Source organism: Coregonus clupeaformis, chromosome 30 (genome assembly GCF_020615455.1).
Source record: "Coregonus clupeaformis isolate EN_2021a chromosome 30, ASM2061545v1, whole genome shotgun sequence".
NCBI classification, from domain to species: Eukaryota; Metazoa; Chordata; class Actinopteri; order Salmoniformes; family Salmonidae; genus Coregonus; species Coregonus clupeaformis.
The window spans coordinates 44,050,171-44,076,906 of record NC_059221.1 but is presented as its reverse complement, the minus strand read 5'-3'; the positions used below and the strand labels follow the sequence as shown (position 1 = coordinate 44,076,906).

The 26,736-nt window shown below is 45.8% G+C and overlaps 3 protein-coding genes across 3 annotated transcripts; 1 reads left to right on the top strand and 2 right to left on the bottom strand.

The window, feature by feature from the left end:
• Positions 1-4,321: 4,321 nt before the first annotated feature.
• Positions 4,322-5,725, top strand: hypk (huntingtin interacting protein K). Its single transcript, XM_041899193.2, has 4 exons — positions 4,322-4,511; positions 4,951-5,006; positions 5,099-5,150; positions 5,403-5,725. Exons 1-4 carry the CDS (start codon positions 4,350-4,352, stop codon positions 5,496-5,498), a joined length of 366 nt encoding a protein of 121 aa, XP_041755127.1. The 5' UTR covers positions 4,322-4,349; the 3' UTR covers positions 5,499-5,725.
• Positions 5,715-10,139, bottom strand: mfap1 (microfibril associated protein 1). Its single transcript, XM_041899192.2, has 8 exons — positions 9,923-10,139; positions 9,333-9,549; positions 8,880-9,024; positions 8,491-8,684; positions 7,847-8,116; positions 7,133-7,292; positions 6,686-6,775; positions 5,715-6,277 (listed from the first exon to the last, which is right to left on the bottom strand). The coding sequence occupies exons 1-8, from the start codon at positions 10,002-10,004 to the stop codon at positions 6,098-6,100; spliced, it is 1,338 nt and encodes a 445-aa protein (XP_041755126.1). The 5' UTR covers positions 10,005-10,139; the 3' UTR covers positions 5,715-6,097.
• A 5,791-nt stretch (positions 10,140-15,930) lies between these two features.
• Positions 15,931-19,229, bottom strand: LOC121582989 (guanosine-3',5'-bis(diphosphate) 3'-pyrophosphohydrolase MESH1-like). Its single transcript, XM_041899191.2, has 4 exons — positions 19,000-19,229; positions 18,819-18,874; positions 16,775-17,015; positions 15,931-16,509 (listed from the first exon to the last, which is right to left on the bottom strand). Exons 1-4 carry the CDS (start codon positions 19,109-19,111, stop codon positions 16,379-16,381), a joined length of 540 nt encoding a protein of 179 aa, XP_041755125.2. The 5' UTR covers positions 19,112-19,229; the 3' UTR covers positions 15,931-16,378.
• Positions 19,230-26,736: the final 7,507 nt, after the last annotated feature.

The window sequence follows — 26,736 nt, the reverse complement described above, 5'->3', positions numbered from 1 at the left end:
AGTCGGTTCGTCCTGCGGTCCTCAAATGGTCCCACGCCAGCAAGATGGCTTGTCACCCTGGCGTGGCTCGGACGATGGCGTTTCTTCGCAGACGTTTTTGGTGGCCTGCCATGGCCGAGGATACTCGGGGTTATGTTGCTGCCTGTCCAGTGTGTGCGCAGAATAAGAGTACCAATCGGCCCAGCTCTGGACTACTTCACCCCCCTTCCTATTCCCCGGCGACCATGGTCGCATCTGGCCCTGGACTTTGTCACTGGGTTGCCCGCTTCTGAGGGGGAACACGGTCGTTCTGACTATCGTGGACAGATTCAGCAAGTTCGCCCACTTTGTGCCAATTGCCAAGCTTCCCTCTGCCTCGGAGACGTCCGAGATCCTGGTTAGGGAGGTTTTCCGGGTCCACGGGTTGCCCAGTGATATCGTTTCCGACCGTGGCCCTCAGTTTACCTCTGCTGTCTGGAAGTCCTTCTGTTTGGCCATTGGAGCTACAGTCAGTCTCACATCTGGTTTTCACCCCCAATCTAATGGTCAGGCGGAGAGAGCCAACCAGAAGATGGAATCCACGCTACGCTGCCTGGCCTCTTCCAACCCCACCTCCTGGGTCTCTCAGTTGCCTTGGGTTGAGTATGCCCACAATACTCTCCCTACATCTGCCACTGGGATGTCTCCCTTCCAGTGCCTGTATGGCTACCAACCTCCCTTGTTCCCTTCTCAGGAGAAGGAGCTCTCAGTGCCTTCTGTTCAGGCCCATATTCGTCGTTGCCACCGGACCTGGCATCGGGCCAGAAAGGCACTCCTTAGAGTTTCGGACCGGTATCAGCTCCAGGCGAATCGTCGCCGGATCCCCGCTCCCACCTATACCATCGGAGATAGGGTCTGGTTGGCCACACGGGATCTTCCTTTACGGACTGAGTCTAGGAAGTTGTTACCGAAGTTCATTGGTCCGTTTGTGGTGGAGAAGGTGATCAATCCGGTGGCAGTTCGACTCAAACTCCCGAGGACGCTCAGAGTCCATCCCACCTTTCATGTCTCCTGCCTCAAGCCTGTTCTCCTCAGTCCTCTGTTGCCTCCTCCGCCTCCTCCTCCTCCTCCTCGGATGATCGGAGGTGGTCCTGCTTACACGGTGCGACGCATCATGGATTCCAGACGGCGGGGCCGGGGTTTCCAGTATCTCGTGGACTGGGAGGGGTATGGTCCTGAAGAGAGGAGTTGGATTCCGCGGCGACAGATCCTAGATGATGGCCTCATTCGTGACTTCTACCGCCTCCATCCTGGCGCTCCGGGAGTCCGCCCGGTGGCGTTCGTCGGAGGGGGGTACTGTAACGATCCCGGCAGTCTGAGTCGGGTCCTGTCGGTGGATTAGTTTTTCTGCTCGGGATCTCCAGTTTCCCGAGGGTTCTGGAAACGCTCCCCTGCCTGCTTGATTCCCGCACCTGCATCCCATCAGCAATCTACACACCTGGTCCTGATCATCACCCTTCTTAGGCTCTGTCCTAAGATCCAGTCCCTGCCGGATCGTTAGCCATAAACAGTATGTTTTGCCCGCGTATCAGCCTCAGAGTACTAGCGTTAGTTTTGTTGTTTTTTTGCACCTTGTTGACCTGCCTTGTACTTACCTCCGTTTGTTCTGTCTACAGTATTCTCCCGGAACCTTCACCCAACCCCTGCCGTGCCATCAGTTCATCTGCTACTTCACCACCACCTACTCATCTCCGCCACCCGCTCCGTCTACTGGACTATTCTGCATCTGTTCTGTAAATAAACACTCTCATTCGTTCTACTCACCTTGTCCTGGTCTGCTTCTGGGTTCGGTCTTAGCAACTCGTGACAGATAAACAGTATTGTATTCATTAGCACACATCGTAGCAACACTTTTTCAAAAAATATACAACGGAAAAAACAGTTGTCCCTCCCTGTTTCAATCCGTTTCTTTCCATTTGGTGCATAATGAGTACGTCCCGGGTTTTACTCTCGAGGGTCGGTCAGGGAGGCCCACCACCGTCGCCCTCGCCACTACCCAGCATTCCTGGGGGCCTTTTCTCTGACAGATAATTGCTGTTTCCTCGTGGGAGAGGAGACACTGCCAAAGCGAGCAGACAAAAGCAAATTAGAGGAGCCAAAACAACGCTTGAGTGAAAGCATTCAATCTATAGGCCTTTTGGAAGAACGGTTGGATCGAGTCCAAGCACATGCTTTCCAAAAAACACAGTTGACTGTAGTTTTTTTTTGTGTAAAAAAAAAAAGTGTCTTAATATTCTTTAGAGCCCAGTTATTTTAGAGATATGTTTTAAGTGTAAGCATTTATAAACATTGTAGTTTTACTGTCCATTGAGTGTGATGAGACACAGAACTAAGACGATGACCCAGAGAGAGGCAAGCCTCACATGTCAGTTAGAGGATTCCCATGTCAACCCATGGCAACACAATTTATCCATTCATCAACAGTGACATAACTGATTGAGTGTGCGTAACAGTCAATTTTCCAATTTACGCTCTCTGGATTACACAGAAGCTGCAGATTACAGCAAATTTTCCACACATAATCTACACCACAATCCCAAACATTTCTGAAAGGATGAAACATCATATTTCTACTTCACAGGTTGGGGGATTAAAAACAGTATTTGATTGCCTTTTCAATGTGGCCTGCAACCCATGAGTTTAAAGTTCAAACTAGCAGCTCAATGAACTGAGGATTTTTTCAATGATACTTTTTATCAAAATAATATACAATATAGGCCTATGTGACATGAATTATATAACAGAAAAATGGGCCATTTCACTCTAAAGAATCATATCAATATGATCACAATGTCCTGTTTCTATGTCTGTCTGATTTATGTCTGTCTGCCTGTCTGTCTACCTGTCTGTCTACCTGCCTGTCTGTCTGTCTGCCTGCCTGCTGGTATCGGCGGGTTGTTCAGTCTGTTTGTCAATCAATCCATAGCATACTGTAACTGTACATGTATAGGACAACAGCAACTATTATAGATCAAGAAGTGGATCATAGTGAGGTGTTGATGAACTACTGAACACAGCCAGGAGCTAAATTGGGTGAGAAGGAAGGCAGTCAGTGAGACAAATTCCACCAGGCAGGGGAAGGGAAGGGGGGTGACACAATAAGACATTCTATTCATTCCATTTTGTTTACCAAGATGGTAATGTCTGCAACACCATTCACTGTTTCTCAGGGAGGGCTGGGAATGTGATCCATAAAAACTATAGAATTCATAAATTCATATTCTTTGTTATTGAATTGAATCCATTTTGAAGGCAGTCCGACCAGAGTTGGGTTCAATTCCATTTAAATGAAATAAATTCAGGAAATACATTTTAACTACATTGACTGAATTGAAATGGAATTGACCCCAATACCAGAGTCCCACCACTTGCAAAAGCCCAAGCTCACTCCCTCAATGCTTCATTCTGAGTTCTGAGCAAACACCCTAAGAGGGAGAGACAGTCAAAGCGATGTTGGCTTCAGAAGTGATCAGGGAAGGTTTCTCTACTCTTTAGGCTTAAGCTGATTAAAATAAATTGGATGGATTGGTTAGTGTAGTGTAGTGTACAGGAGGCGGGAAAACTGTTGTGGGGGGACTGAGTGAGAAATGTAGGAGAGGAGGTTGACCAGGTTGTTGGCACTCCGAGTATTAAAGTACTGTAAACCTCTTATGCGAGACAGAAATAAGCCTAGATGTGTGGAGTTCCCTTTAATCCATCCTCATGCAGTCTACACATCAACCTATCCAGTCAGAATATCATGTCCCATTTGGCCAAGTGACACTTGGAAGATGGATATCACATTTTTTTTTAAGGGATTGAACTTGATCTTAAAGTAACTGTCCTGTGAAAATCTCACTTTTAAAAGTTAATATTCCGTTATCTCATACCCAAATAATGTTGTTGACTCATCCTATACTCATATTTGTGGCCAAAGCATAAATTGGAGAACAAACACTTTAAAAAACCTACCTCAAACTTGTATCTCAAACAGACCACTTCAAAAAATGCTTGCTATTTCCTCAATAGATGATGAATCCGAGTTGGGTAATGAATATTTTTAATTACCGGTATATGCCCATACCATTCTGTTTTTGGGGTACGCCCACACCATTCCAACACAGAAAATATGCTTTTTAACATACTTTACAGTTGTTTGGAAGGAACATATTGTAATTAATTATAGGTCATATTTAATATTAATCTGGAAGTCCCAAGGAACCCGTACAACATGGACCGCTTTGCTAAATTACACCGGAAACCATGTGACATTGGTGCTTCTTAATTTGCCTTCCGATAGTTCTGTAAACTGATACTCACTTTATTTTCGTTCCGGATCTACAGGAGCAAATATGGCGGCAGAGGGAGATGTGGATTTGGACCTGGAAGCTGAGGAGAACTGCACTGGAAAACCAGCAGAAAAGCCTCGGAAACATGATAGCGGGGCCGCTGATTTGGAGAGAGTCACCGATTATGCCGAGGAGAAGGAAATCTCAAGCTCCGATCTTGAAACGGTGAGGCTGGGCCAAGCACGCGGGGCGACGATGGGTGCCCACATTACAGTAGTATGATAGCGAGGTATGTTGGTTTGCTAGCTAGCTTATGCTAACAACAGGCCTAACTGCGTACAGTGAAGAATGGCAACAATCTTTGCCCAAACCATGTTGTTGTGAAAGTGTTATCGTAATCAACTCACAAACGCGTAATTTCACGTTAGCACGTGGTGTTCAACCAAGTTACCCCAGAACAGAACAGGCGCTGTACTTCCCATGACAGGGTAGGGCTTCTGTATATTCAGCGAACGTTAGCCTATGGCTACTTCTATGTTTTTATGCTGTGCAGAATTGATACTCTTCCAACCTGTTTTTGGAGTACTAGTTACTGACTCGTCAGTACTGTCATAATAATATGATCCCTTTGACGATCTGATAATGTCTGTATGTCCTGTTTCAGGCTATGTCAGTGATTGGAGACAGGAGATCAAGAGAACAGAAAGCCAAACAGGATAGGTGAGTCACTGTTCCTTTGTCAGATTTTAATTCAACAACCACTGATCTGTCAATTGAGTACACTAATGGCTTGTCTGGGGTTATGATTTCAGAGAAAAGGAACTGGCTAAAGTCACTATAAAGAAAGAGGACGTAGAACTCATTGTAAGTATCCCCCCAGATATTTTTCTTGTTTAAATGTGTCAGTCACAACCCTCATCTAAAGTTAAATGGTCTTTTGCATCACAAAAGCATTTAATCAAATTAGTCCTTAAACTCTAGTTCTATTATGGGGTGTTAATAAAAACCTATACTTCAGAGATACATTCATAGATTGTATGAATGTCTCTGAAGCTTTTTCTCCCATCAATACAACTACCCATTCTGATGTCCCACCCCTCAACTGTCTATCCACAGATGGGCGAGATGGAGATTTCCCGAGGAGTGGCCGAGCGCAGTCTGAGAGAACACATGGGGAACGTGGTAGAGGCTCTGATTGACCTGTCAAACTAACTGACCCCAGAGCAGCTTTATGCAGCAGCATTGGACACTGGACTGCTTCCTAGCCTGACCGTATTCATTGACTCCATTCCATGGCTCAAATCAGACATTGTCAACTGAAATAAAACATTGCATTTCTTTGTATATTCTTCAACAATACTTAAAATTGATTAGTCTTGTTTACATTTTTGATTTATAATAAATGTGGAATGAAATAAAACCAATGGATGAAAATGCAATGTGTTTTAATCACTTACGCTGTATATCCAAGTTAGAAGAAAATGACTTGTCAGATCAATGGGGATAAAACAAAATCAGGGAAGATCTAAAACTGAAAACAAAATAGCTACACAACTTTGAAAATTTACAAAATTACATAAATATGCCACCATGAAGCATCCACACATTATCAGGGCATAGCCCTAAACCCAGGGCCTTGCTCAAGTGGTTGGCGCATTCAGGATATTGCAGGTAAATGTATGGCCATAGAACATACTTCAGTGAAGTCTAGTACATTTCCATCTGCAACATTCTGAAACATTTCACCCCAAGCTCGTTGAAAAGTCTGAAAATGCAGGAGAAATACTGAAGTCTCCCACCCCAACTCGGATTCAGGTCTTCCTCTTTTGCACTGTTGGCCGGTCAAACACGTCTCTCACTCCTGCAGCCTTCTGCTTGAAGAACTTGCTGTTCTGAGCGCTCTCCTGAGCCCAGGCTGAGTCGAACGATGTGGTGTCCTGGTCCACCAGGTGGGTGTACTTAGTGCGTCCGGAGCGACCAAAGTTCTTGACCTGGAATTAAATGAGGGGGTTGTTAAAGATGCACTATCTGTAGATGTTTATTTGCCAATTGTTGACGTCACATTTCGGATTGATTGTTGGCTGTATGGTTCATATACAATTGTATAATTTCTTATGTCATGAAACCACACACATCCTTAGTTTGAGGTAGTTTCTGGATACTATCTGTCCATTTAGATCATTTTTGTCTCAAGAGCAGCTCCAGAAGCAAACATTCTGTATAGCCACTATAAATGAAAGAAATTGGTGCACAGGGGTTGCCAATACACTGGGTTCAAAAACAGTCTGAATTTTCTGTTTACATCAATAGTGTACATTTATAATACATAAACATAGGGGATACATGTGTTACAAAAGTACTATGTATGCAACGTGACGATTGAAAGAAGTCCAGCTGACCTGCATGACTTTGGGGAGGATGGTTTTGTTGAAGTGGTCCTCCAGAGTGGGGGCGCTGAAGTCTCTCTTGAACACATTCTCCTCTTCGTCCTGGAAACAGATCACGTTCAGCATTTAGCCAACATCAAAGCCAAGACAAGCTATTCGGAAAAAATAATACATCTTTACCAAGTTTCAATTATATGAATGGAGGATAATGGCAGAAAAGCAGGAATCACATCCCTGAATATTCTACAACAGTCCACACACTGCTTATAAGAATCACTCATACAACAATCTAACACTTGTAGTGGTTAACAAACGTGGGACAGTTCACTCCTATACTTACACTTTCTCCTACAATTATAACAATCACTCATCAGCAACATATAATCTGAGGGTGGTGTGTTTCTTATAAGAATGCACTGTATTGCGTTCTCTGAACCCCAGTGTCTACAGCAAACTCACCATGAAGAAGGCTCCTCTGTGGTAGTACTTCTGGAGGAACTTGTATTTGCCCTTTGAGGCCTTGTTTGTGATCTGTTTGCCGTTGTTACGCAGCTCGGCCCTGCGCTCCTCCTCGGTGAGGCTGTGGAACCTCTCAATCTCAGACTTCTCTTTCTCCATTCTGGAAAATCCGACACAAGGCAAGTAGGTTACATGGACAGCAAAGGCCTGTATCAATATAATTAACTCTGGACCAGTAATTATTAACATGGTTCAAACACTAAAAGTGTACAGATCATACATACAATAATCAAATACTATAATACAAAGATGCAAGTATTTTTGACTGCGAGGGAACAACACCAGCTTTCAATAGTAATGTGAAGTATTTCTGATGAAGGCAACATGCAGAAGCGTGTTGGTTTTAATAATTGAGAAGCATTTTGTCTACTTCCATTGTCACCCAAGACTGTCTGAATATGTTCCTCTCTTATGCATTTGCCTGTAATTTGCTTTGAATAGCTTAAAACATGCTGCACAATTAAATGTACCACCACCATGGGGCACTTTAGGGCACACTGTAGCAAAACGTTTCAAAACTTTGCGCAACATAAAAATGAAAACGAATGTTTCTTATTGGACAAGTTAAGATAGTACTTGCCCGTTTCAGATCTATTTTCATTTTGTGCCTAGTGAACACCACCATGGTTCATATTTAAGTCTGACTGTACTCACGCTTCACGGGCCTCCCGGTCCCTCTTGATGCGTTTGAGCTCCCGGACCTTCCACGCCTCGTACTCCTCCTCCTCGTTCTCCCCGTCTGTGTCCAGGGTGTCGAGAGCGGCCAGAGTGCGGCGGTTCTCCTCAAACTCCTTCTTGGCCTCCTCCTCCACGATCTTCAGGGTGTAGCGCCGGCGGTCCTCCACCTGCTTCTTGGCCTCCGCCTCCAGCTCCCGCTGTTTGAGCTCTTCCGCCTCGCGCTCCGCCACTGTCACTCGGTCCTTCCTGAGGAGAGACACACACCAAAATCTACTTCTTTCACTCGGCACACAAACGCTGCAACACAATCAATTTGTACCGTGAACATACTCAGTTCATATGATAACAGGACAGCATGTATACAAACTGATGCATGCAGTATAAAACAGCATAAGAGCTGATAAGTTTTGTACTGGCTTGTAAATGAAAATGGTGTTTCTCGTATAGAGCCTAATGTATTTGCATCAGTCATGTATAAATGTGGCTGTTTTTTATTGTCTAATCCCAAGGCCACGACCAAAGTTTCCTTTAGAAAAATAAAGTTATTACATTCTATAAAATAAATTATATTAAGTCCTGATAATGGTTCGGGAGTGATCTTGGATGGCAGGACTCCTTACTTGCGGATGAACACTGGTTTTAGCCGCGGCTCTGCCTCATCTTCACTGTCCGTGTACTCCTCGTACTCTGACTCCGACTCCTCCTTCTCCGCGCCCGAATTCCCTTCTTCCTCCACCTCCATGATCTCTGGCATGTCCTCGTTCTTCCGCTCCTGCGCTCGCTGGCGCATCATCGCTCGCCGCCTCTCGATTTCCTGCAGACATAAAACCAAGTCAATGTGTTACATACAGGGTATCTTTCATAACAATCCATATGAAACACCTGGGACCATCTTCCCAAAGCATCTCAGAGTAGGAGAGATGTTCCAAGATCAGTTTGGTCTTTTAAATCTTAATGAATAAGAGGGGGACCTGATCCAGCTTTCCAAGAAAATCCTTGTGCCACTCACCTCATCGTCCACTTCTTCCTCTTCCTCCTCCTCTTCGTCACTGCTCTCTTCGGGTGCTCTCTCCGGGTGCCAGGTTCCCTCGTCGGAGTCCTCACTGCTCTCTGCAACCACCTCCGGTTCTGCGATCTGTCTGTGTCTCGCCAACCTGAGAGAGAGAGAAAGAAACATTTACAATCTTCACAGCGCTCAACATCCAGTAGGGCTAATAGTTAGGACTAAATGGTTTAGAGATCAAAGCCCAAGAAAAATAAATAAATCATTCATAGTATTCAAAATCCTGAAAACCCACAATATGTGCAGAGATTTTTTTAACAACCCCTCACCCAACTATGGGTGTCCACTGACAAATAAAGTTCAGCTCAGTACAGCTCAATGAAGTTGGGACTGGGAGCCATCACAACCAACACAGGATGCCACTGGTTTACAAGATGAACCGATGAGAAGTATCTTCACCTCTCCTCCACATCCTCAGAGACGCGGTTTAGCAGACGTTTGAGACGTGGGTCAGACACCACCTCTTCCTCCATCTCCATCTCAGGCTCGGCATCCTTTGCCTTTTTTATAAACTGGAAGTCCTCCTCCTCCTCGTCAGAGGAGTCCATGGGAGCATAGTCGGGACGTTTACCCGACACATAGCGCTTCACCTTCACCTTCTCCATCGAAATCTCACCTGGGAGGGAAAGTTGGGGAGCACACTTAGTTAACATGAACTTTCCATTATCATAGATGGCTCTATTTACTATGTTACATGTGGTGAAGTTAAGTTGTATATACTGTAGTTTTGGTTTAGCTGGTGGCGCATGGACTGAAACATGGATAAGGCCGGGCATGGAATGTTGTGTTATTTTGATATCTAGAGGCAGACAAAAAGTTTGTCCATACACACTATTAATGTATGCTGCAAGCAATTATATAGTGATATGTAATATTAACTACCTAAGTTACAAAAAAGTGTTGTACTTGGATGGCTAGCTATTGCTACCATAATGAAATCGGCTACCAGCTGGTGCAGGATAGCTTGAGTTAGCTACAGGAAAACTCACCTTTCTCATTTCGAATCGGCACAGCGCCAGCCGTGGACTGGATCGGCGGTTGCTTCATGTTGAGGGCGTCCCGTCCAGACATGACTGCCCGATCAACAATATCAATATATGAAGAAAAATGTAATCAACTTTTAGATAGCAAAACAAACCCGTCGTTTATTTTCTAGACCACGACAGGCAATGTTCTGACGGTCCCGGAAATACTTATTCTTCTTCGGGATTGGGTTGGCGGACCGCATCCAACTTTTAAGGTGCATACACTGCCACCTACTGTACTGGAGTGTGAGGCCAGTCACGGTCTACCCATTTTACATTAAATTCTATTCATTATTCCTGTTCCTCTAAGAAAGTGAAAGAGCCCTAGACACCACTTTCCTTAGTCTACTACAGCACCCCAGCCAGCCTCTCTAACCCTTTCATACAATCTCTCCCTATGTCATACAGTTCACAAAATATCAACACATGCACCACCGTTTCCTCCACTAAACACTCATCACACAGACCTGTTTCATGTCTTCCTATCATCCACAACGTGGCATTCAAACCTGTGTGCCCAAACCGTAGTCTACTCCACACAACTTCCTCTCTCCTACATCCCATACTCCCCACCTCTTCCTTTCCTGACCGGTGCACGCGGTAAAATTCCCTACCCTTACTACTAGCATCATACTCCCTTTGTCAAAGATCGAGCCCTTTTGCTCAGATCAAGGACCTTACTTCCCTGCGGCCCAGCGGGACCTGAATATCTACCCCCTCTCTCCTCACAGCACTCTTAGCCACCACATCTGCCTTCTCATTACCCCTCCACACCCACATGGGCGGGAACCATCAACTCGGCCGCATACACTGGCACCTAATCAGTTAACTGCTGATCTAACATTGAAATCTGGGATATACACCTCTGCCCCCACACTACCACTGACTGGAACCTTTGAACCATCTGTATATATCCCTAAAAAGTAATAAAACCAATTATCTACCAGTCAGGTTTCAAGACTGGTCATTCAACTGAGACTGCTCTTCTCTGTGTCACGGAGGCTCTCCGCACTGCTAAAGCTGACTCTCTCTCCTCTGCTCTCATCCTTCTAGACCTATCTGCTGCCTTTGATACTTTGATACTGTGAACCAACAGATCCTCCTCTCCACCCTCTCCGAATTGGGCATCTCCGGCGCAGCTCACTCTTGGATTGCGTCCTACCTCACAGGTCGCTCCTACCAGGTGGCGTGGCGAGAATCTGTCTCCGCACCACGTGCTCTCACCACTGGTGTCCCCCAGGGCTCAGTTCTAGGCCCTCTCCTATTCTCTCTATACACCAAGTCACTTGGCTCTGTCATATCCTCACATGGTCTCTCCTATCATTGCTACGCAGACGACACACAATTAATCTTCTCCTTTCCCCCTTCTGATAACCAGGTGGCGAATCGCATCTCTGCATGTCTGGCAGACATATCAGTGTGGATGACGGATCACCACCTCAAGCTGAACCTCGGCAAGACGGAGCTGCTCTTCCTCCCGGGGAAGGACTGCCCGCTCCATGATCTCGCCATCACGGTTGACAACTCCATTGTGTCCTCCTCCCAGAGTGCAAAGAACCTTGGCGTGACCCTGGACAACACCCTGTCATTCTCCGCTAACATCACAGCGGTGACCCGATCCTGTAAGTTCATGCTCTACAACATTCGACCCTACCTTACACAGGAAGTGGCACAGGTCCTAATCCAGGCACTTGTCATCTCCCGTCTGGATTACTGCAACTCGCTGTTGGCTGGGCTCCCTGCCTGTACCATTAAACCCCTACAACTCAGCCCGTCTGGTGTTCAACCTTCCCAAGTTCTCTCACGTCACCCCGCTCCTCCGTACACTCCACTGGCTTCCAGTTGAAGCCTGCATCTGCTACAAGACCATGGTGCTTGCCTACGGAGCTGTGAGGGGAATGGCACCTCCGTACCTTCAGGCTCTGATCAGTCCCTACACCCAAACGAGGGCATTGCGTTCATCCACCTCTGGACTGCTGGCCCCCCTACCTCTGCGGAAGCACAGTTCCCGCTCAGCCCAGTCAAAACTGTTCGCTGCTCTGGCACCCCAATGGTGGAACAAGCTCCCTCATGACGCCAGGACAGCGGAGTCACTCACCACCTTCCGGAGACACTTGAAACCCCACCTCTTTAAGGAATACCTGGGATAGGATAAAAGTAATCATTTTTTAAAATATATATTGTAAAGTGGTTGTCCCACTGGCTATCATAAGGTGAATGCACCAATTTGTAAGTCGCTCTGGATAAGAGCGTCTGCTAAATGACGAAAATGTAATGAAATGTAATCTATACATCTCTCCACACACCGTCTCACGCCCTCACCCCATTCTCTCCTGCCCTCAATCATGCCCACATCTACACTTGGTTTCAGAAACAGCCACGGAGGAACGTTCCCCAATGCAATTGCCGGCCCTATCTCTCTCTCCCCCAGTCCATACTCTACCACATTCTATCCGATTGTCCACCCGTACGCCCTCTGCTTACCAACTCCTCACTCCCAGCATTTCCCAGTTGCTGTGACTGTAGGATGTCCTTCTGAACTCCCTTTCAACCTCGCCCAGTACGCTAACACAAGTTTGTCCCACCTTAGACTTTTAAGACTTTTAAGACTTTTAAGACTTTTAAGCAGGTCAACATTCACAAGGCCGCAGGGCCAGACGGATTACCAGGACGTGTACTCCGAGCATGTGCTGACCAACTGGCAAGTGTCTTCACTGACATTTTCAACATGTCCCTGACTGAGTCAGTAATACCAACATGTTTCAAGCAGACCACCATAGTCCCCGTGCCCAAGAACTCTAAGATAACCTGCCTAAATGACTACCGACCCGTAGCACTGACGTCTGTAGCCATGAAGTGCTTTGAAAGACTGGCCATGGCTCACATCAACAGCATAATCCCAGAAACCCTAGACCCACTCCAATTTGCATACCGCCCCAACAGATCCACAGATGATGCAATCTCTATCGCACTCCACACTGCCCTTTCCCACCTGGACAAGAGGAACACCTACGTGAGAATGCTATTCATTGATTACAGCTCAGCATTCAACACCATAGTGCCCTCTAAGCTCATCACTAAGCTAAGGATCCTGGGACTAAACACCTCCCTCTGCAACTGGATCCTGGACTTCCTGACGGGCCGCCCCCAGGTGGTAAGGGTAGGTAACAACACATCTGCCACACTGATCCTCAACACGGGGGCCCCTCAGGGGTGCGTGCTCAGTCCCCTCCTGTACTCTCTGTTCACCCATGACTGCATGGCCAGGCACGACTCCAACACCATCATTAAGTTTGCCGACGACACAACAGTGGTAGGCCTGATCACCGACAACGATGAGACAGCCTATAGGGAGGAGGTCAGAGATCTGGCCGTGTGGTGCCAGGACAACAACCTCTCCCTCAACGTGACCAAGACAAAGGAGATGATTGTGGACTACAGGAAAAAAAAGAGGACTGAGCACGCCCCCATTCTCATCGACGGGGCTGTAATGGAACAGGTTGAGAGCTTCAAGTTCCTTGGTGTCCACATCACCAACGAACTATCATGGTCCAAACACACCAAGACAGTCGTGAAGAGGGCACGACAAAGCCTATTCCCCCTCAGGAGGCTAAAAAGATTTGGCATGGGTCCTCAGATCCTCAAAAAATTATACAGCTGCACCATCGAGAGCATCCTGACTGGTTGCATCACCGCCTGGTATGGCAACTGCTTGGCCTCTGACCGCAAGGCACTACAGAGGGTAGTGCGTACGGCCCAGTACATCACTGGGGCAAAGCTCCCTGCCATCCAGGACCTCTATACCAGGCGGTGTCAGAGGAAGGCCCTCAAAATTGTCAAAGACTCCAGCCACCCTAGTCATAGACTGTTCTCTCTGCTACCGCACGGCAAGCGGTACCGGAGTGCCAAGTCTAGGTCCAAAAGACTTCTCAACAGCTTCTACCCCCAAGCCATAAGACTCCTGAACAGCTAATCATGGCTACCCGGACTATTTGCACTGCCCCCCACCCCATCCTCTTTACGCTGCTGCTACTCTGTTAAGTATTTATGCATAGTCACTTTAACTCTACCCACATGTACATATTACCTCAACTAGCCGGTGCCCCCGCACATTGACTCTGCAACGGTACCCCCCTGTATATATAGCCTCCCTACTGTCACTTTATTTTACTGTATATATAGCCTCCCTACTGTCACTTTATTTTACTTCTGCTCTTTTTTTCTCAACACTTTTTTGTTGTTGTTGTTTTATTCTTACTTTTTTTGTTTAAAATAAATGCACTGTTGGTTAAGGGCTGTAAGTAAGCATTTCACTGCAATGTCTGCACCTGTTGTATTCGGCGCATGTGACCAATAAAATTTGATTTGATTTGATTTGATTATCCTCAGTGGCAGGTCCAAAAGACTTCTCTAGGTCCAAAAGACTTCTCAACAGCTTCTACCCCCAAGCCATAAGACTCCTGAACAGCTAATCATGGCTACCCGGACTATTTGCACTGCCCCCCCACCCCATCTTTTTACGCTGCTGCTACTCTGTTAATTATTTATGCATAGTCACTTTAACTCTACCCACATGTACATATTACTTCAACTACCTCAACTAGCCGGTGCCCCCGCACATTGACTCTGCACCGGTACCCCCCTGTATATATAGCCTTAGTTATTTTTTTTACTTCTGCTCTTTTTTTCTCAACACTTTTTTGTTGTTGTTTTATTTTACTTTTTTATTAAAAATAAATGCACTGTTGGTTAAGGGCTGTAAGTAAGCATTTCACTGTAATGTCTGCACCTGTTGTATTCGGCGCATGTGGCCAATAACATTTTATTTTATTTTATTTGAGTTCCACACTATCCACCTGCAATGCCTCAACAGGTGGCGTCCTGAAGGAACCCACACACAATCTCAGGGCCCTTGACTGTATCCTATCCAGGTATTATAGTACCGTTTTGGTAGCCGATCCATATACAAAGCACCCATAATCCAAAGATGACCTGATCAATGCCTGGTATATACAGTTGAAGTCGGAAGTTTACATACAGTGGGGAAAAAATGTATTTAGTCAGCCACCAATTGTGCAAGTTCTCCCACTTAAAAAGATGAGAAAGGCCTGTAATTTTCATCATAGGTACACGTCAACTCAAATCCTGCAGTGCCAGACGTGTCCCCCTGCTTAAGCCAGTAAATTAATTTGAGGACAACTCATTTGTATGGGATACGAACAAAAAACCTATTGCGTTACTTTGAACAGTTACTGCTAATACAGCAGGCTGAAACATTCTGATGATGGATAGGCCAACCTAGCTACAGGTTATTTTACATTATCTGGTATACAAATATTTTTGGTATCCATTACTGGGCGTTACAGGTTTGCCTATACAAAACGTCCCCATGGATTTTTTCTACTAATATGGTATTGGCGATACCATTTTGTTCTCAATTCGGAAGAAATGTGTATCTTATAAATGTCCATGTTCAGTTGAAGGTGGTTCTCTAAAAAACAGAGAATATTCAGAAAGATAGTAAAATCCACATTTTGCACCGAGTGAGGAGTTCCCTCGCCATTAAAGCTGTCATAGATCTTGTATTTCCCGTTTCTATGCGGCGCGGCCACGCGTGAGTAGATGACAGCGCATCACACAATGTGACCGCCCCAAAAATATCTACACACGCAAGAGGCATTTCTCGCACAATACAAAACGTGTATTTTAATGTCTTTCAGAATATTCTCTGGTTTTTGGAGAACCACCTGCAACTGAACACAGACATTTTATAAGATACACATTTCTTCCGAATCGAGAACAAAGTATAAGCAAGAACAGGTTAATTGAAAAATTGCTTCGGACCGATTCTACTAGCCAAGGTATAACGGCTTCTATAGAATAATTCACATATCGCCGTTTCAAATGTTTAGCTCATTCGATTCCTAACCCCCTACATTTATATACTTAAAAAATAAATGACATACAATAAATCAATAAAAAAGTATTTTAGTTCAGTGTGTCATTACATTTACATTATTTAGCAGACGCTCTTATCCAGAGCGACTTACAGGAGCAATTAGCCATGATAGAGTAGTTACAGGTTCTGCATCACCATTAAATATTATAATCATTTTTTACCATTTTCACTTTTACGAGTGCATAGCATTGCTTTATTCAATCCAGCGAGAACTCAAGGTGACATTGTTGGTTTGCCAGTTCTACACACAATGTATACAAAGTACTGTACTTAAAATGAAGAATCAAATCACCGATAAAAATAAATCCAAAGTAACCTTTTCCTTGTGAGTTAAGAGTATATAAAAGTATATTCCATGGAGAAGCTAACAAAGACAATTCGCTCAAGGTCTTAAACTCTTTACAAAAGTGTGCGTCAACAGTTGCTCTGTTGTGGCACCCTGTGTCAGAAGCAGAGAGGTGTCAAAGCTCGATCCCCCTCTGTTTGAAGAGCTCCTCTAGGTGTCCCTCCAGTGCTGGGTTGGTCCCCCTTAGCCCTCTCACTACCTGGGCTGCCCACACAAAGTACTCCTGAACACGCTCTGCTGTCCAACCTGGCAACCACAACACAGAAGAAATATAAGATATGGGCTTGGGGTAAAGAGAGGGACAGTCAGACAACCAGAGAGGGAAGCAAGTGAAGAGAAGCAACAAGCCAGAGAGAGAAAGAGATAAAGAAAGAGAGGAAGAGGAAAGAGTAGTGTCCTGCTAGGGTATCAGTTCATTGCGTCTAGCCTATGACATGCCATTTGCCTAGTCAGTTGGTTGGATCAAGATGGCTGAATAAAGACAGAGAAAAAAAGAGAGAAAAACAATCACCTGTGGGCGTGCAGCGGTTGATGTCCCTTAGGTTGTACAGTTTGTCAGCCAGTTTGACCAATTTGGCCTGGTGGCTGGCGTGAGGTGCGTACTCCACCTGCTGACGCTTTGTCTCCTCCTTGGACAGCGCCTTGTCGTCTGTCACTTCCTGGACAAGCCGTGCCACCGTTTGCCCAAAGACAGCCTGTAGCTCTCCTATGCTGGTGTCAGTGTCCTCCACTGTGTCATGGAGCAAAGCTGCCTGCAGACAGTTGGAAAATACACAAATATCAGTGAAAAACCATTCATTCCTGTTAACACAAACTATTGTTAACACAAACGTTGAATGCTTTAATGAGCTTAACATTGCCCATTGACTATCAATACTTAATCATATAAATTTAATTTACGATTTAGAATGTTGCCCTCCATGAACAAGTACACTACATGAAGAAAAGTATGTGGACACCTGCTCGTCGAACACCTCATTCCATAATCATGGAACATTAATATGGAGTTGGTCCCCCCTTTGCTGCTATAACAGCCTCCACTCTTCTGGGAAGGCTTGCCACTAGATGTTGGAACATTGTTGTGGGGACTTGCTTCCATTCAGCCACAAGAGCATTAGTGAGGTAAGGCACTGATGTTGGGCGATTAGGCCTGGCTCGCAGTCAGCGTTCCAATTCATCACAAAGGTATACGATGGGGTTGAGGTCAGGGCTCTGTGCAGGCCAGTCAAGTTCTTCCACACCAATCTCAACAAACCATTTCTGTATGGACCTCGCTTTGTGCACAGGGTTATTGTCATGCTGAAACAGGAACAGGCCTTCCCCAAGCTGTTGCAACAAAGTTGGAAGCACAGAATCATCTAAAATATAATTGTATGCTTTAGCATTAAGATTTCCCTTTACTGGAATAATAATAATAATAATAATAATAATAATAATAATAATAATAATAATAATATGCCACTTAGCAGACGCTTTTATCCAAAGCGACTTACAGTCATGCGTGCATACATTTTTGTGTATGGGTGGTCCAGGGGATCGAACCCACTACCCTGGCGTTACAAGCGCCGTGCTCTACCAGCTGAGCTACAGAGGACCACCCATACACTAAGGGGCCTAGCCCGAACCATGAAAAACAGCCCCAGACCATTATTCCTCCTCCACCACCAGACTTTACAGTTGGCACTATACATTGGGGCAGGTAGCGTTCTCCTGGCATCTGCCAAACCTAGATTCGTCCGTCGGACTGCCAGATGGTGAAGCGTGATTCATCAATCCAGAGAACGCGTTTCCACTGCTCCAGAGTCCAATGGTGGTGAGCTTTACACCACTCCAGCCGATGCTTGGCATTGCGCATGGTGATCTTAGACTTGTGTGTGGCTGCTCGGCCATGGAAACCCATTTCATGAAGCACCTAACGAACAGTTCATGTGCTGACGTTGCTTCCAGAGGCAGTTTGGAACTCGGTAGTGAGTGTTGCAACTGAGGACAGACTACCACTTCGCGGCTGGGCCGTTGTTGCTCCTAGACATTTCCACTTCACAATAACAGCACTTACAGTTGACCGGGGCAGCTCTAGCAGGGCAGAAATTTGACGAACTGACTTGTTGGAAAGGTGGCATCCTATGACAGTGACACGTTGAAAGTCACTGAGCTCTTCAGTTAGGCCATTCTACTGCCAATATTTGTCTATGGAGATTGCATGGCTGTGTGCGCTTGATTCTATACACCTGTCAACAACGGGATAGGCTGAAATAGCCGAATACACACATTTTAAGGGGCGTCCACATACTTTTGAGGGCATTTTGGAGTCTTCACTGGTTACCACAGCCAAAGTCATAAACCCGCCTATTTCTACAATGTATTTTCTTTAAATTATATTTTAAACCAAGCCTTAACCACACTGCTAACCTTATGCCTAACCCTAACCTTAAATCAAGGCCAAAAAGCAACAAAATGTTTAATACATTTTTATGACATAGCCAATTTTGACTTTGTGGCTGTGCCATCTTGTGGAAACCGGTCTTTTGAGTCGGTCTGAAACATAAAACACTTACTTGCAAAACTTCAATGTCTGTGATCCCACCTTCATGGCTTAGGATCCTTGCCACTCCTGCAAAATTGTAAACACGGCAAATGTAAATGCAGATATCCATGCACTGAAGTCCGAGTAGAGAGAGAGTTATTGCTAAGGACCTATCTAGCTAGCTTCTGTTAAGAGTGTTGTCACAACTATACCTATTGGGTGGGTGATATATGGGGTTTTTTCAGCATCTTTACGTCGTTGATTGCGGTGCTTTTCAGCAGCGAAGTTGACTGTCTCCAACAGAATGGCCGATTCTGAACTCATGCTGTAAAAGTAGTTATAGACACACAATACAGACAGGACATTAACGCTTGATCACAGTATATCACACTCGCAGATCTCAGGTATGTCCACGTCCTCGCTTTAAAGGGCGCGTTCAACCAGCTATATGGACTCGCCTAGGTGCCCAAAATGATGACGTATTTCGCCAGCCTGGTCTCATGCACTAGAGGTAACATAGTAAATGTAAATCTCGGACACTACATAAGAGAGAAGGTTAATGTTAGCTAGCAGGTCCACCGAGGCTATGGCTAGGGCCCTATAAAATCCACCATATGGAGAACGCGGACAGAATCACAGAATCCAGTCAATAAAACGGAATCTAACAGTATTAAAACATTTGTTGAACTTAGTAGAGAATCAACTAAATCAATTGAAAAACAGAATTAGGGAAAAAACTAAACGGAATCAGGCAAAAATATAAAGAGATTTCATATGTCCCTACATGACTCACTGGAGCCGGGCCGTGGAGGTGGAAGCACAAAAGTACACTGAACAAAAATATAAACGCAACATGTAAAGTGTTGGTCCCATGTTTCATGAGCTGAAATAAAAGATCCCTGAAATGTTCCATCGGCACAAAAACGTATTTCTTCACATTTTGTGCCCAAATTTGTTTACATCCCTCAATTGAAAAACAGAATTAGGGAAAAAACTAAACGGAATCAGGCAAAAATATAAAGAGATTTCATATGTCCCTACATGACTCACTGGAGCCGGGCCGTGGAGGTGGAAGCACAAAAGTACACTGAACAAAAATATAAACGCAACATGTAAAGTGTTGGTCCCATGTTTCATGAGCTGAAATAAAAGATCCCTGAAATGTTCCATCGGCACAAAAACGTATTTCTTCACATTTTGTGCCCAAATTTGTTTACATCCCTGTTAGTGAGCATTTCTCCTTTGCCAAGATAATCCATCCACCAGACAAGTGTAGCATATCAAGAAGCTGATTAAACAGCATGATCATCACACAGTTGCACCTTGTGCTGGGGACAATAAAAGGCCACTCTAAAACATGCAGTTTTATCACACAACACAATGCCACAGATGTTTCAAGTTTTGATGGAGCGTGCAATTGGCATGCTTGACTGCAGGAATGTCCACCAGAGCTGTTGCCAGAGAATTGAATGTTAATTTCTCTACCATACGTCATTTTGGAGAATTTGGCAGTACGTCCAACCGGCCTAACAACCGCAGACCACGTGTATGGCATCGTGTGGGCGAGCGATTTGCTGATGTCAACATTGAGAAGAACAGAGTGCCCTATGGTGGCGGTGGGGTTATGGTATGGGCAGGAATAAGCTACAGAAAATGAACACGATTGCATTTTATCAATGGCAATTTGAATGCACAGAGATACCGTGACAAGATCCTGAGGCCCATTGTCGTGACATTCATCCACCGCCATCACCTCATGTTTCAGCATGATAATGCACAGCCCCATGTCGCAAGGATCTGTACACAATTCCTGGAAGCTGAAAATGTCCCAGTTCTTCCATGGCCTGCATACTCACCAGACATGTCACCCATTGAGCATGTTTGGGATGCTCTGGATCGACGTGTACGACAGCATGTTCCAGTTCCCGCCAATATCCAGCAACTTCACACAGCCATAGAATAGGAGTGGGACAACATTCCATAGGCCACAATCAACAGCCTGATCAACTCTATGCGAAGGAGATGTGTTGCACTACATGAGGCAAATGGTGGTCACACCAGATACTGACTGGTTTACTGATCCATGCTCCTACTTTTTTTTAAAGGCATCTGTGACCAACAGATGCATATCTGTATTCCCAGTCATGAGAAATCCATAGATTAGGGTCTAATTATATTATTTTAATTGACTGATTTCCTTAAATGAACTGTAATACATTAACATCTTTGTTCAGTATATTTATTCCACACCAGGGAAACACCATGAAAAACCCCAAATGGAAATTCGACATTGGTCTGGCCCCAAGTCGGGGCAGGTCCACCAAGGCCATGGCCGAGTTAGTCTTTTGGGCCGGGTCTTGGAGGTGGAAACACGAAAAGTAGAATTTTTCAGCTAAACACTGTAGTCAAATGTGACAATGGAAATGTGCCAATATGAGCCCCTAAACCCAACTTTGCAATAGTGAATCACTTTAGTTGCCTCATTTGTGTGGAAGTTGGGGCATAAGAACCGAGCAACGTAAGGGTTAAATACTAGAACAGATATAAGGAAGTGGTTCAGGAAGGCACAGGTGATTGGTGGGAACCACATTTCCTTAAAAAAAATTCTGGTATTTAACCCTGACGCTGCTCGGTCCTAATGTCCCACCTGCTAAACAGAACATAACTTTCTGGGACAATTCAAGGATAACTTTAGCAAAGGGTCATGTCTACAACTTAATGCACTCTGTTTGAATTGAGATCGGATGATTCATTTATGAGAAATGTAGCAGAATGTCGACCCAGTTGAATCTTACTCCATCTTCTCCCTCTGCCTTGCCACTGCACTTCCTCTCATCATCAAATTTGGTAAAGAGTGAAAGCCCTTAGTGGACTGTTCAGATTTTTCTCCATGTGCCCAATTTGGGTTTTCCCTTTCACCAGTGGGAAACTGGGACTCTTCAGGCTGCAATGGCTTACATGGCACCTTCCACGGTTAACACCTCACAAAGCAACTGTTCTGATTATGCAGAGGTTGCTGACACTTCTCTTTCCAAGTCCTAAGAATCACCCTGGGTGATGCAAACACAATCACCAAAAATATAACTAGTGCTTAAAAGAAACACTGGAGTAGATTGCTGCTATGGAAAAACCCTAGGCCTAATAATAGTGAATTTCAAAGACACGTGTAGTGACATTGCAGAAAAAACACATACCGTGTCTGAAATGCATTGTCACAGTGATGGAGGAGACATTAGAAGTCACATGATAATGCATGGTAAATACAGTGATGATAATGGCAGGAGATACTGGCCTATGACAGTATCAGGAGTAGGTTGGCCAGCACAGTAAGGGTATACGCCCATGACCTGAAAGACTGCATTCTTGGCAGTTGAAACGAATCAGCCTATGAATGTTTGCTCTAAAGTTTCGGTAAAGGGGTTGTGAAGGAGTGGCCTTCACTAGAGAGACATTCATTTAAAAGTATTTGTTCCATGTATTTATAGAGCAAGTTGTGTTTGTCTAGGTCATTATTTAATCCAGTCATTTACCAAACTCCCCACCCACTGGGCACACCACGTAATTTCAACGTGGACATTTGGGTAATATTTGGTTGAGACATTGATCAATGAGATTACAAACTATATTCACCCACTCAAAAAGACAGTCAAAAGTTAGTTAAATAGCCAATGTTTTATCACTATACTTTCAATCATCTAAAAGCACAACCAAATTCCACTAGAAAAACAATGTCAGATGTTTTGGTTAATTTTTACCCCAATTGTCTATCACTGCACTTTCATCCATTTAAAAACACAGCAAAGTTTAAATGGGGAATACAATGTCAGATATTTTGTTTATTTATACAACAGATGAATGTGTTTTGATTTATCTAATAGCAGGACCCAAATGACCTGGATTGCAGTTGAGATTACATTAAAAGTACATGGTGCAAGTGATCAATACCGATTCTGCCTAGATAATTACAACAATTGTAAGATCTCCACAGACCTGCAATGACCTATGCATGCTATCTTGAACATTAACACTTTATATGATTACAGAAGAAGAAATAGTTACATTAACCTCAAAATGTGGCCATGGATGTGTTACTCATTTTAAGGTTGAATGTTACATCAGTTTGTAAGATAGCCTTAATGAGGGGCATTTCTAGGATTTGAAGACATTCAGGGATTAGCCCAAAGTCAGTAGGGGGGTCCGGGGGCATTCTCCCCCTGCAAAAAAATGGGACATTTCAACAGCTAAAGGCATGGATTTGGTGTACTTTGAGATGAACTATGACTGTGATATGTGGTTGTCCCACCTAGCTATCTTAAAGTGAATGCACTAACTGTAAGTCGCTCTGGATAAGAGCATCTGCTAAATGAATAAAATGTAACATTGAGAGATTAGATCATTTTCAGGTAACTTGCACCTTCCCAATTCCCACAGCAGACACTGCCAGTACTCAATTACAGTTGCTACTGTGGGTCTCTCTACTCTGGAACACTCTCTACTCTGGAACACATACATCTACAGTCTATTGCAAAAAAACACTGAACAACTTCAAACATAGACTCTGACCTGATTAAAGAATCCCACAATCAATCAATCAATCAATTTTATTTTATATAGCCCTTCTTACATCAGCTAATATCTCGAAGTGCTGTACAGAAACCCAGCCTAAAACCCCAAACAGCTAGTAATGCAGGTGTAGAAGCACGGTGGCTAGGAAAAACTCCCTAGAAAGGCAAAACCTAGGAAGAAACCTAGAGAGGAACCAGGCTATGAGGGGTGGCCAGTCCTCTTCTGGCTGTGCCGGGTGGAGATTATAACAGAACCATGCCAAGATGTTCAAAAATGTTCATAAGTGACAAGCATGGTCAAATCAGGAATAAATCTCAGTTGGCTTTTCATAGCCGATCATTAGAGTTTAAAACAGCAGGTCTGGGACAGGTAGGGGTTCCATAACCGCAGGCAGAACAGTTTAAACTGGAATAGCAGCAAGGCCAGGCGGACTGGGGACAGCAAGGAGTCACCACGGCCGGTAGTCCCGACGTATGGTCCTAGGGCTCAGGTCTCTCAGTTGGCTTTTCATAGCCGATCATTTAGAGTTGAAAACAGCAGGTCTGGGACAGGTAGGGGTTTCGTAGCCGCAGGCAGAACAGTTGAAACTGGAATAGCAGCAAGGCCAGGCGGACTGGGGACAGCAAGGTGTCATCATGCCCGGTAGTCCTGACGTATGGTCCTAGGGCTCAGGTTCTCAGAGAGAAAGAGAGAACGAGAGAAGTGTTAGTTTCATTTGGAAGCTTTTATTTTTATATTTACCACTGTAAAACATATTTACCACTACATTGTTAAATTAGCATTATTTAGAGATGCTAAATCAAATGACTATACAGCATAGCTTCAAAGTCATCATTCATTTTAGTAATAGGCTATACGATATATTTTCATTATTTTTATTATAACCTATTTTAGGGGTAGATAAATACCTATCCATAGCCATATATTTAAAAAATTATATTCTGAAAATACTGCTGTTATCAAAAACTCATAACATGTTTCTGTTTGTCTCTATCATGCATCACCAGGGATCCTTTTTAAAGAACTAGATCTCGTGGTTATTGGTGCCCGTGGTTGTGGAAATAATAAAACTGGAAACATCCTCTTAGGCAAAAAGGCATTCATGATCAGGAAATCGAATCATACTGTCACGTTCGTTTAATGACGGGTCAGACCAAGGCGCAGCGTGATATACGTACATGTTTATTTACACTGAATAAACACACGACAAAACAACAAACAAAACGAAACGTGAAGTCCAAGGTAGAACACACAACATACCTCACACGGAACAAGATCCCACAACTAGACAGTGCCAATAGGCTGCCTAAGTATGGTCCCCAATCAGAGACAACGAGCGACAGCTGCCTCTGATTGGGAACCACACCGGCCAACATAGAAATACACATACTAGATAATACAACATAGAACATACAAAGACTATACACACCCTGACTCAACATATAAGAGTCCGCTGAGTCAGGGCGTGACAGTATCCCCCCGCAATGGTGCGGACTCCGACCGCACAACATAAACATAACAGGGTAGGGGCCGGGTGGGCATTCCGCCACGGAGGCAGATCCGGCTCGGGGCGTGACGACCTCTCACTCTCCGCCTCCCTGTTGCGCCCCTGGTCTGATCTGGACCTCGGCGTGCTACTTCCCCTCTCCTTCCTCCCACGATACGCCAGGCCCTGTCTGGACCCTGGTGTGGGAGACCCCGAACCTGGAGCCGCTGACCGGAGCTGGACTGGGCACCGGTGGAGCAGACTGCTCTGGCTCCGGAGTGGAGCCGCTGACCGGAGCTGGATCAGGCACCGGTGGAGCGGACTGCTCTGGCTCCGGAGTGGAGCTGCTGACCGGAGCTGGACTGGACCCCGGTGGAGCGGACTGCTCTGGCTCCGGAGTGGCGTAGCTGACCGGAGCTGGATCAGGCACCGGTGGAGCGGACTGCTCTGGCTCCAGAGTGGAGCAGCTGACCGGAGCTGGATCAGGCACCGGTGGAGCGGACTGCTCTGGGTCCGGAGTGGAACAGCTGACCGGAACTGGATCAGGCACCGGTGGAACGGACTGCTCTGGCTCCGGAGTGGAGCAGCTGACCGGTGCCGGACCAGGCACCGGTGGAACGGGCACGGGCCTTGCCGGACTGGACAAACGCACCACTGGTCTGGTGCGAGGAGCCGGAACAGGCCGGGCCGGACTGGCGACGCGCACCACTGGCTTGGTGCGAGGAGCAGGAACAGGCCGGGCTGGCGATGCGCACCACTGCCTTGGTGCGAGGAGCAGGAACAGGCCGGGCCGGGCTGGCGACGCGCACCACTGGCTTGGTGCGAGGAGCAGGAACAGGCCGGGCCGGGCTGGCGATGCGCACCACTGGCTTGGTGCGAGGAGCAGGAACAGGCCGGGCCGGGCTGGCGACGCGCACCACTGGCTTTGTGCGAGGAGCAGGAACAGGCCGGGCCGGACTGGCGACGCGCACCACTGGCTTGGTGCGAGGAGCAGGAACGGGCCGGACCGGACTGTGAAGGCGGACTGGAGGTCTGGAGCGGAGAGCTGGCACAACCCGTCCTGGCTGGCTGCCCACTTTCGCACTACACGTGCGGGGCGCTGGCACAGGACGCACTGGGCTGTGCATGCGCACTGGCGATAACGTTCGTAGAACTGTCGCAGGATATGGGGGACCGAGGAGGCGTACTGGAGACCAGGAGCGTTGAGCCGGCACACCCCGTCCTGGCTGGATGCCCATCTTCGCACGGCACATGCGTGGTGCAAGCACAGGACGTACAGGACTGTGCCGGCGCACTGGCGACACAGTACGTAGCTCCGCATAACACGGAGCTTGCCCAGTCATACGCTTCCTCGCGTGAGTACGGGGAGTTGGCTCTGCTCTAACCCTAGGCTCCGCCAACCACCCCGTGTCCCCACCCACATTTTTTTATTGGGGCTGCTTCTCGGGCTTCCTCCTCGACTGGGCTCCTCCGTGTTGCCGTTGCTCCTCTCCTGCCTGGGCATCTACCTTAGCCCATGGTCCTTTCCCCGCGAATATCTCCTCCCATGACCACAAATTGGCCACCTGTGACATGGCCATCCGCTCCGCCTGGACACGCTGCTTGGTCCTCGTTTGGTGGGATCTTCTGTCACGTTCGTTTAATGACGGGTCAGACCAAGGCGCAGCGTGATATATGTACATGTTTATTTACACTTAATAAACACACGACAAAACAACAAACAAAACAAAACATGAAGTCCAAGGTAGCACACACAACATACCTCACACGGAACAAGATCCCACAACTAGACAGTGCCAATAGGCTGCCTAAGTATGGTCCCCAATCAGAGACAACGAGCGACAGCTGCCTCTGATTGGGAACCACACCGGCCAACATAGAAATACACATACTAGAT